The sequence below is a fragment of the Aethalodelphis obliquidens genome, unplaced genomic scaffold (assembly GCF_003676395.1).
Source record: "Aethalodelphis obliquidens isolate GAN/ISIS:26980383/991018 unplaced genomic scaffold, ASM367639v1 scaffold12, whole genome shotgun sequence".
NCBI classification, from domain to species: domain Eukaryota; kingdom Metazoa; phylum Chordata; class Mammalia; order Artiodactyla; family Delphinidae; genus Aethalodelphis; species Aethalodelphis obliquidens.
In genome coordinates this window covers 18440403-18452088 of record NW_020837956.1, presented here as the reverse complement: position 1 = coordinate 18452088, position 11686 = coordinate 18440403, and the positions used below count along the sequence as shown (strand labels likewise).

General features: G+C 36.2%; 1 protein-coding gene and 1 pseudogene across 2 annotated transcripts; one reads left to right on the top strand and one right to left on the bottom strand.

Moving 5' to 3' along the window:
* DPY30 (dpy-30 histone methyltransferase complex regulatory subunit) lies at window positions 1–11431 on the bottom strand. 2 transcript variants are annotated; one of them, XM_027113454.1, is made up of 5 exons: window positions 11196–11431; window positions 11025–11096; window positions 10892–10939; window positions 2365–2507; window positions 1–350 (listed from the first exon to the last, which is right to left on the bottom strand). In XM_027113454.1, exons 2-5 carry the CDS (start codon window positions 11058–11060, stop codon window positions 278–280), a joined length of 300 nt encoding a protein of 99 aa, XP_026969255.1. In that variant the 5' UTR covers window positions 11061–11096; window positions 11196–11431; the 3' UTR covers window positions 1–277. The 2 variants fall into 2 exon arrangements, with proteins under 2 accessions (XP_026969255.1, XP_026969256.1); XM_027113455.1 differs by having other exon boundaries at window positions 11334–11431.
* Window positions 6730–7468, top strand: LOC113623872 (transmembrane protein 33 pseudogene; annotated as a pseudogene).
* Window positions 11432–11686: the final 255 nt, after the last annotated feature.

Here is an 11686-nt window from a genome sequence, read left to right as displayed (position 1 = left end):
TGATGTTTTAACAGTTTATTTTGAAGGTCATTTTAAAAACAAAGTTAAAGACAATCTGAGAAAAAACTGCACAGAATACACTCATTAAATAAGTATGTGATTAAATCAATAAGGGAGATATGTCTTCTTCTGCAACTCCAAAATAAGTTCTGCTGTCCTGATGATTCTTATACTTCCAAAATGGGGGGGGGGGGGGGGGGAATCATGGCAATTAAAGTTGCCTCTTAATCATGTAAATCTACAGTGGAAACCAAATTTTTCTGTTCTTCCCAATAAGTCAGTTTCGATCTTCAAACTGTGCCTTGTTTTTTAAAAGATAGGATGCTAGAAATTCAATGGGATTTGGTGGTCTGTAAGGGAAAAGAAATCCAAAATTTAGAAATTTATATTCGAGACGTGTTAATTTAAATGTATTGTCCCATAATGAAAACATCTTTTTTTTTCTGTTTTTTTGGCCACACCGTGCAGCATGTGGCATCTTAGTTCCCCCACCAGGGATCAAACCTGTGTCCCCTGCAGTGGAAGCACGGAGTCTTAACCACTGGACCGCCAGGGAAGTCGCTTAAACATATTTTAAAATTAAGAGGTGAGAGAGAGGGGTTGTTGGAGGAAGGTGGTACAAAATTCCAGTTCTAAGTACTAGGGGTATAAAGTACGACATGACAACTATAGCTGACACTGCTGTATGATATACAGGAAAGTTGTCAAAAGAGTAGATCCTAAGAGTTCTCATCACAAGAAGAAAATTTTTTTCTTTTTTTCCTTTTTATTGTATATGTATATATTGTATATATGTATATATGAGATCATGGATGTTAACTAAACCTGTGTGGTAATCATTTCACAACATATGTAAATCAAACCATTATGCTGTATACCTTAAACTTATATAGTGACGTATGTAAATTTTTTCTCAAAACTGGAAAAAAAAATTTTAATAAAATAAAGAGGTGTTATTTCATATTTATCACTTTTACATATGTTGCTTTTGCTGATAAAACAGGTCCAAAGATGAAAAGTTGGGGGAAACATCTACCTTAAACCCTACTATAAAAAGGCATATTTAAAAAAAAAAAAAAGGCATATTTAGAATTGATTTACAATGATCTCAAAACATTCTCCTAGCACTTTAAACAACCTTTTGAACTACCTAGACAGAGACAATACTTGTTACATAATATTTACAGCTAATTTGATGAATTATTTTGCTAGAATGCTTACTTAAAAACTGTATTTACTAATAGAATGTTACCGTAAAACTTCTTCAAATTCTTTTCTTCTAGCATTTAAAGTAATATTTAGAATTTCTGATATATTGGCCTTCTTTAGAGAAAGAACAAAAATGCATAAAAGATGCCCATATTTTAATTGTCAGTAGTAGAGCCAAGACATATCTTGCAGTCAAAAATAAATCCTATTTTATAAATATAACAATCCAAAACAAATACTTATTGTTTATTCATTTAATTTTTTAACTTAACACTAAGTAATAAAAATAAATTAATTAAAAAATAAAACTAAGTAATACACCTATTCTAAATAACTCAGATATGTTCCATCAAGTTCCTTATCAAGTTATGTCAGTTTACTACAGTGTTCATTATTAGTCTTTGAGAAAAACATAATTTACACCCAATAAATGTTGACTAATGTAACTTACAACAAAATTTTCTTATTGGATTTACTTATACAAAAAGAACTTTTGTACAGAAAACATGTACAGAAAAGAGAAAAACTGTAATTGTGCTAACAAAGAAATGTAAATTTAAAAAACTTGGCAAAAAAAGTTTATAACACACATGCACTTGAGGCTATGATGACACCTGAAGAATTTTAAGGATAAACTTTTGGACAGAAATATGATATTATGTGTCAAACACTATAAAAATAGTCATGTCATTTGAAATAGCAAACCAATTCTTGGGTATTTATCATAAAGTAATTAAACAAAAGTAAAAGGGTATAAAAACAGATAAACTACCTGGTGATCAATAATAACAAAGGAAATTGGTCCTAAATGGTCAACAACAAGAAAATGGCTAAGTTAACTGTGATACTATAATTTCATTTATAATCATGAAGGCTCTGTAAAGATATGGAAGAAGTTTTATCTTATAATTTTAAGTAAAAAGGAGATATAAAATTACATGTATACCATGATTACAAATATGCATATGATCTAAGACTAGTAGAAAAATAAGTGTCTTAATTGAGATTATGGCTGACTTGTTTTTAAAAAACTTCAGTATCTATAAATTCCTTATATAGTAAAAAAATAACTATACATAACTCATGATATTTCAACTAGGGAAGTTTTTATTTTGCTTTTTCTGGTAACTCCATTTGCAGACACTATTATCTTACCTTTCCTTTGCAAGCACAGCAAGTCCTTGTAATAAGATAGGCACAACTGTCTGATCCAGATAGGCACGAGTTGGCAAAGACTGGAGATCCACTTTCTGTTTTGATGACTTTTCTGCATTAATTTTCTCATTTTCTACTATCCTCTAGTGAATTCAAAAAACATGCATGAATATTTAAAAATAACTAGATTATTTTGAGTGCTAAACCAAAATTAATGGAAATATAAAACTAATAGAAAATGTAAATCAATGACTAGAAAGCTGATTGAACTGCAAATCTTTCTGCCAAAATAAAATCAGACCCATTTCTAAATTTCATTCAAGCATTTTCTGAAGGCACCATAATATCTCATTCTTTTAATGTCGTATCTCCAGATCCTACACTTACTTTCTCTCTTTCTTTCTGCCTTTTTAGGAATAAATACAAGTCCCTTTTCTTTTCTTCATGAGAACACACCTTCTTACAATGTGCTTCAAAAAATCTGGACATGACACTAAGTAACACTGAATCACAGTGAGAAAACTAGTCCTGTTTCAATTCTTTTATCACAGATAATATCAAGGACAATGTCTCAGTTTGGCACTAACATGTCTTTAACACTTCTGTAACACTTGCTAAACTCCCTTCTTAACAGAGAGCAGGCTTCAGCTTAGAGACTTCAACTGGCAACAGAATCTAGCTAAAATTTATTACCACTGTTTTGTATTCATTGTTTTCATTTTTACGGTTACCCTCTACAGCAATGAGAATGCTTTTCCATTTGTTTCTTTTCTAAACAAATGCATCTATGATTTTTTAAAAATGAGTAAATTTAAGAAAAAATATAAAGTAAAATTAGCCAAAAAATAGAAGAAATGACTAATATGGGAAAGATCATTAATGTGATATTTAAATGATGTTTCGGAAATGATGACTTACACTTCCTCCGTCTAAGAACCCCCCAAAATCTGGGCCTTTCATATAAATTCACCTGACATCCAGAGCATCAAAAACTACTTTACTGGAAAACTTTGCCTTCTTCTGAAAAATCTGTCATTTCAGAAATTTAGAAATAAGTGGCTATCTCAAAGACAAAACACTATTAAGAGCACTTTCATTTAAATGAAATTTGTTCCAATCATACTAGAACTGGATAGTCAACGATTACAAACAAAAAAATTCTACACTTAATTTTTTTAAAGAAAATTTTATTTTGTAAAAACTGAGAAAAAACTTTAAGCATATAACTACAACATACATACCTTGCTTTCCAAAAACACTTGCCAGAACTATGTCAGGTAACTTGTCTAGTTTTGCTTGTGATTTTTCAATCTAATTTTTGGACTTAATAAAAATAATTACCTATACTTATTTAATGTATGAAACAGTTATTTCATTTGCCCATGAATTAAGAAACTTATAGTTCACCAGTAAATTTCAACAAATACCCATATATGATAAAAACTAGTCAATTACATGACATCCCAATACCTTCATTAAGAAACAGCAATGGGCCTTCCCTGGTGGCGCAGTGGTTGAGAATCTGCCTGCCAACGCAGGGGACACAGGTTCGAGCCCTGGTCTGGGAAGATCCCACATGCCACGGAGCAACTAGGCCCATGAGCCACAACTACTGAGCCTGCACGTCTGGAGCTTGTGCTCCACAACAAGAGAGGCCACGATAGTGAGAGGCCCGCACACCGCGATGAAGAGTGGCCCCCGCTCGCCACAACTAGAGAAAGCCCTCTCACAGAAATGAAGACCCAACACAGCCAAATAAATTAATTTTTAAAAAAAAGAAAGAAAAAGAAACAGCAATGCCTAAGCAACTCTGATAGATCCTATAATAAGCTCCTTGACCAAATCCTCTCATTTATTTCATTTAAACATTTACTGATTATCCACTATGTGCCAATTGCTATGCTTACTTTCAGTAAAGTCAAAATCCTGAATTAATCTAAAAAATATACAGTTGATGCCTGAACAACATGACCCTCTGCCCAGCCAAAAATCCACTTATAACTTACAGTTGGCCCTTTATACAGGCTGTTCCTCCATATCTGTGGTTCTGTATCTACAGTTCCATATCCGTGGATTCAAGCAACTGGAAATCGTGTAGTACTACAGTACTTACTACTGAAAAAAAATCCACTTTTAAGTGGACCCATGCAGTTCAAACCTGGGTTGTTCTAGGATCAAATGTATATCCAACCACAAACACACACACACACACACACACACACACACACACACACACACATTAAGCTTTTAAGAGTGCAGAACAATGATCACAAAAATGGGAAAAAATTAGGTGAATCCTATGATTGCCCCAGCTTACTGCATCCTGCCTAGAGAACTTATACAACAAAACCCAGGGAGAAGGACCCCAAGCAGAGCCCTGAAGTCTCCCTAAGTTGAGAAGACAGAGTTGAAAATTCAGGGAAACCAAGAGAACTAGAACTTGCAGAGAAGAGTACTGAAAAGGAAACTTTCACAGAGAGGAGAGAGTTGCATAGAAAGAGACTAAGAGATTGCCTTCCAGTTTTCAAGTGAGTATTTATCAGAGCATGAGTGTGAGGGAACTCTTCTTCCAAGTGGTTTTTTCTTCTGGCCTTGAGTAGTCCCCTCTTTTCATGTATGGTATAAGAACCTTATAACAGTATCCTTCCATTTCCTCTCTCCTTGCCTTTATACTATTGTTATCTTATATTTCTACATATGTTACAAACCCTGCAATTGATTTTTATTTTTCTTTAAAAAGTCAATTATTTTTTTTATTTTATTAAAAATTTTTTATTGTTTACTTAACATTATAGTTACTTTATTGCTATAGAAAATTTAGTTTTTAAAACTATCAGATTACATACATAGTGATAATGAGACTACCCCCCCCCCCAACAATCAACTGTATATTATGAGGCTTCTCTAACTTGGTAGATAACTATTACAAAATTACAAAAATAGCTGGTTACAGTTGAGCTATCAAGTAGGTATCACATTTCTGTAGATTGAAAAGTTGAATAAAAAGAAAACTGATGTTACTGATAAGTCACTGAGTGTATCTGAGAAATCCAAGCTACATGCACACAGAAAAAAAACTGGTTACAAAAACCATTACGTTACTCTGTATTAACATTTTGCAATGTTTTACAAAATGTTTTACAAAATGTGTGAGGGAACTACTCAAGGCCAGAAGAAAAAACCACTTGGAGGAAGCAGGAGGCACAAACCCTGGAGTTCACACAGGCCAGGAGTAGTTCATGTTCCTGTGACCCAGGATGGGAAAACCTCATAACACATGAAGCACTGGGTAGAATACACAAGAGGAAGAAATTAAGTCTAAACTAAAGGTTGGTCTGGTCCCACCTAAAAAAGCTTAAAGGCAAACCTCAAAAGATCAAATTGTTTCCAAGTAACCTAACCGAGTCCTAGAACAAAGCCCAAGAGTATATGAAGAAATACAAAAATAACCAGTACCCAACAAGGTAACATTCATGATGCCCAGCCTCCAATAAAAATTACCAGAGAGGCAAAGAAGCAGAAAAAATTACCCATAATGAAGAGAAAAACCAATTCACAGAAACAGACACAGAAATGATACAGATAGCATAGGCAATGCCATTAAACCAGTTATTATAATATATTCCATATGTTCAAGAAGACTAAGCAAAGAATTAGTAAATTAAGCTAACAAAATACTTGAAAATATTTGAAGAAATAATGGCTGAAATTTTTTCAAATTTAATGAAAACTCTAAACCCAAAGATCCAAGAAACTCAATGAATCCTAAGCACAAGAAACATTAAAAAAAAATTACGCCAAGACACATTATAATCAAATTATTTAAAACCAGTAAAAAATCTTAAAAGCACAAAGAGAAGACGTTAACTACAGAAGAGCAAAGATAGGAATGATAGCAGACTTTTCAGCAGAAACAATGTCAGCCAGAAGACAGTGGAGCAAATACTCAGCAAAAATACCTCAAAAGCAAAGGCAAAATAATTACCTTTTCAGACATTCAGAACCTTAAAGAATTCCTTCCCAGCCAACCTCCACTACAAGAAATGTTAAAGAAAGCCCTTCAGGAGGATGGGAAATGATACCAGCTGGATCTACACAGAAGAATGGAGAACCCAGAAATGACAATTACACGGATAAACGTGAAACACTCCTTACTCGTACTGTTCAAATCTCTTTTAAAAAGATAATTGGACGGAAGTCAAGGGAGCACTTCCGGGTTCAGCAATAACCTGGAGCCGGCGGCGTTAGGTCGGCCGTCTTGGGCCTTGCTCCGCAGCTCCGCCTTCACTCTGGTCTTTCTAGAAACCCAGCTGTGCTCTCGGGTGTGCCGGACAGCCTCCCAGACGCGTGTGTAATAAGCCCCCCATGGTGGACACGGCCCCGAACGGCCCCCAAGAGGCGGGCGCAATGCAATTCATCACGGCCAATAAACTGGCCACGGCAATGTTGCTTTCTCGCTTGTTCATAGTTTACTGCTCTTTGTTCTGCCTCTTCTTGGGTTGCATGAAGTAGCAAGCTTTTACCAACGTGCTTTGCTGGCAAATGCTCTGGCTAGTGCTCTGAGGCTGCACCAAAGCTTACTACACTTCCAGTTAAGCAGAGCATTCCTGGCCCAGGCTTTGTTAGAGGACAGCTGTCACTACCTGTTCTGTTCACTCATCTTTCTCAATTCCTACCCCGTTACAATGAGTATTTCCCAGTCTTGTTATTTTCTTCGCTTCATACTGCCACATACACGAAAAAGGTGCCTTGATGCAAAGGGTGCAAATAGTTTACCTCTGCTGAGACCTCTCGGATAAATTCAGCGCTAATCAACAGAATATTCTGAAATTCATTGCTTGTCATGAAATATTCTTGATGCCTGCTACAGTTTTAATGCTTTTTAGGGGTCAAGGAAGTTTGCTCCAGCCTTTTATATACCATAGATTGCTTACTGTTCGATACTCCTCTAGAAGAAATCCATATTATTGGACCTTGTTTAATGAACAGAGGATTGTTGTTAAACATCTAATAATGAAACCTGCTTGCCCACTGTTTGTGAGAAGACTTCGTCTCCAGAGCATTGTCTTTATAAGCAGACTGGCACCAACAGTTGCATAGTTTAACATCCAGCTAAGTTATGTGTAATATAAATAAGCACTGTTAGCTGCTGGTACTTCTGCTAGGAATGGTTAATTCCAGGTGTAAAACTGACCTCACTGCAATTTACATAATTTACATAAATGCATCTCAAAAGAAAAATAATCATTTTCCTGGCATGTTAAATCAAGCCTTTTAAACACTTTCTGAGAAACTTTATTGTAATGTGTTGTTAATAGTTAAGGAAATTTAAATCTTGTGATAAATGTACCAAAAATTCTTTAGACGCTGCTGTGCCTTTATCATGAAGTACGTTTATTTCTCTTGTAAAAATAGCTCTAAAATTCGTTTTCATCTAATTAGTAACTTGAATTTATATCTGGCATGAGTTCATTATGGTAATATTAACATGTAAATTCAGTATATTTTGAGACAGTATTCTTTTGCCATTCAGTAATTTTGGTTGATGATTTTAACAAAAACACTTCCCACTATTTAATTTCAAATTGTTTTTAAATTGATTTTGTGCTGCTTTGTTAGGACAGATTTATTTTGGATGTACCATTATAATAGGAATTCTATATGTATCTTATGCTATGATCTTCCAAAATTTTATTTTCATAATTACTTCTGTGGCTTTGAATATTTTAAAAGGCCCAACTGTAAGACTGTTAGCCAATTGGGTTAAATACTTGTGGTCACCTAAGCGTTTTACATCAAAGAGCAGTAGTCAGACAGTTTTCCTTTCAGAGACCCATTGAGTAACATTTCTCAAACAGGAAATCCTTCTTCTAGAAATGTGCACACATAGGTTTTAGTATTATTGTAGTTTACACAATTACTTAGATCAGATTCTTGACTGCCAGTTTTCTCGGTTTCTTAGGCTTGAATTTTCATAGACAATTGCAGCAGTTCAGATGCTTTCTGAAAGGAATGTAACTGAAGACTGAGCATGTGACTAAACTTGGTATCTGTTCTGAAATACTGAAGACTATACATACTTACCCATCAAATCTGATTTAAAAGATTAAACAGAAAGGTTTATATAGATAACGTTATTGAATAGAAATGGGGCCAGAGGAGGAGTTGTGGAGGAAATAGTGTGCATTTCAATGCTGTAATGCATAGATAAATTTGGGAGAACTGGATGTGTTATGATGTGATTTTAGTTGTATAATATGTTAAATACGTTTGTTGAGCTTCCATCAACTCCTTTATAAAATTCATTCTGATCTTTATTATTGTTGCATGATTGGAAATGTTTAAAACATTGCAAAATGTTAATACAGAGTAACGTAATGGTTTTTGTAACCAGTTTTTTTCTGTGTGCATGTAGCTTGGATTTCTCAGATACACTCAGCGACTTATCAGTAACATCAGTTTTCTTTTTATTCAACTTTTCAATCTACAGAAATGTGATACCTACTTGATAGCTCAACTGTAACCAGCTATTTTTGTAATTTTGTAATAGTTATCTACCAAGTTAGAGAAGCCTCATAATATACAGTTGATTGTTGGGGGGGGGTAGTCTCATCATCACTATGTATGTAATCTGATAGTTTTAAAAACTAAATTTTCTAGAGCAATAAAGTAACTATAATGTTAAGTAAACAATAAAAAAATTTTAATAAAATAAAATAAAAAGGATAATTGACTTTTTAAATAAAAATAATCAATTGCAGGGTTTATAACATATGTATAAATATAATATATGATAACAATAGTATAAAGGCAAGGAGAGAGAAAATGGAAGGATACTGTTATAAGGTCCTTATACCATACATGAAAAGATATGATACCAGTTGAAGGTAAATTGTGGGAAGTTAAACTTCCGTCCGATAAGTCCTAAAGCAACAACCTAAAAAAACTGTAAGTCAATAATGGACATAAAATGGAATTCTAAGACAAAAAGCAGCAGCAGCAGCTGTAGAGTAGTGGTTTCCAGACTCTGAGATATCACAAACAAGTAAATTAAAAATAAAATAATACAGTGAATGAAGGGACTAACATAGGGTTGTTAACTCTATTTTACCAAGTAAAAACTTACAAACAAACAAGCATAATTATTATTTTACTATCACCATAACTCATAAAAGAACAGGCATTTTAAAATTATGGAAGCAAGAAAACCAATCACCAAATAATGTACCATCAGTACTCACTCCACTCTCCTTATTTTTTTTCTCACTTTACCATGGAAATTGGTCTGAGGGTTTGAAAAACAAAACATTTGGTATCACTGCTCTACTGTATTATGGCTCTGCCTCCATACACAAGCACCATCAAGAAGACTGCTGATGCCTAAAAAGAAATCTCTTAAATGATAAGTGGCATAAAGTATCTTCACCTGATTCAGCACAGCAGTTCAATTAAAAACTGCATTATGAAAAGACTCAGATTTTCTTAACCCTGATAATCCAACCAACAAACATTCCTAGCAATTTTATAGGCAGAGAGTAGTCACTCCACATGCCAGGGAACTCTAGTAGTTGGTCAAGATCAGCAATACAATTTAATTCCACCTCAAAAATGTCAGCCTGCTTAGGTTTAACACACAACTCTCCACTTACTTCCTAGTGATCTTAGAGAAGTTACTCAAATTCTCTGAGCCTTGCAAGACTGAAAATACATGGAAGTTACTTAGGAGTGTGCCTGGCACATAGTAAAAGGACTAATATTAGCAGCTATTACTATTATTACTCTGCTTGGAAATGCTCCTGCCCTCATTTATCCAAACTTAATTATTGATGATATCTCCCCACCCACCTCGTAAAACACCCACATCTCTTCCAGGAACTCTCTGTTTTCCTAACCAATCCCACCTAGCTCTGGTTAATTCAACTGTTCCAGCATTTATTCATTCATTTACAAAGTAACTTCTTCTTTTAGACAGCAACTTCTTAGTACCTGTATGAAAAAGCTCTATAAAAGTATACCTTCTTTTGCACATTTTTTCACATGTACTCTCTGAATTCAGACTCAACCATGTAAGGCAAAAACAGTGTCTACTACCTGTTATAGCTTCCAATGGCACCTACTACTGAACTCTGCAAAGATATCAACATTTACTAAATGTTGACTTCACCAGCACACTATTCTGCTACAAATACAATGGGCTTCTTAATTGTGATGCGCAGTTTTTCCAATGCAGTATCCCAACAGAGCATTAGTAGCCACCAAGCAAAAGTATTCTGAGTCTCCATCAGTAATGTATGTTTGTTTCTCTATATAATTTTCAAAATTCAACCTCTCGACTCAGCTGATGTGTACGTCTGCATACCACGAAGTATTAGTACCGCTAATAAAACAAGTTTCCCATAATTTGATACTATTTCGTTCGTGACGATAAAGTTTTCCCTTGTGCAAAGCAACCTAGTAAAAATGAAACCCAAGTTTTCTCCAGTTCATAAGAGACGCAAATATACGGCATAGGAACTGGGCAAGTTACCTCGACGTTGTCTGTGAGACCGTACTCAGAGTGGGGATTTTCTGCAACCTAGAAAACAAAACACCGGTCACAGAAACATCAGCCACTCTTCCTTGCTTCACACCACCACCCTGAATCCAGGGCTTTCTGGTACCTGCGTCTGTCCCTCCAGCATCTGCTCTGGTTCCATGGTGGACCCTGCAAGTCACAGTCCCCGGATACCAGTCTTGGAAAACAAGAAAAACCGTGAGTTACCCGGGAGATTTCAAGACGAAGACACCAGGATGGAGTCCAGCCCAGCCGCGACCCCGCCCCTCACCCCCACCTGGGCGCGGAGCACCCCGAGCAGTAGAGGAACAGGGTGGGACAGTCCACGACCGGGCGCCCGCATCAGGTCCGGAAGCTCCGCCGTACTCCCAAGAACCTAGAAGAGGTAGAGAAAAGGGGAAAGGGAGCTGATTACCCGCGCCCAAGCCGTTCGTTCCTAAGAGCCCTGCACCGCGCCACCAACTCCCAGCACAAACCACTTCCGCCGTAAGTGACGGATGTCGCACGACTGCCGCGCCTGCGCAGAACTGCCAGCGGGGGCCGGGCTGGGAGGGATCCAGACCGGCCCTGATTCTACTACGACACTCTTTGCGGTAAGAAGTGACCTGGGGAAGTTGTGGCCTCGGGGTCTGCCAAAGACTCGTTCCTCGACCTGCCTACCCAGAGCAGGCGCCACCCCAGCTGCAGACCCAGTGACTAGGCCAGCCGGCAGAGGTTCGGCCTGGCCAGCCCTCCGTGCTACCTGAAATCTGCCGAAGCTCTTCGCGG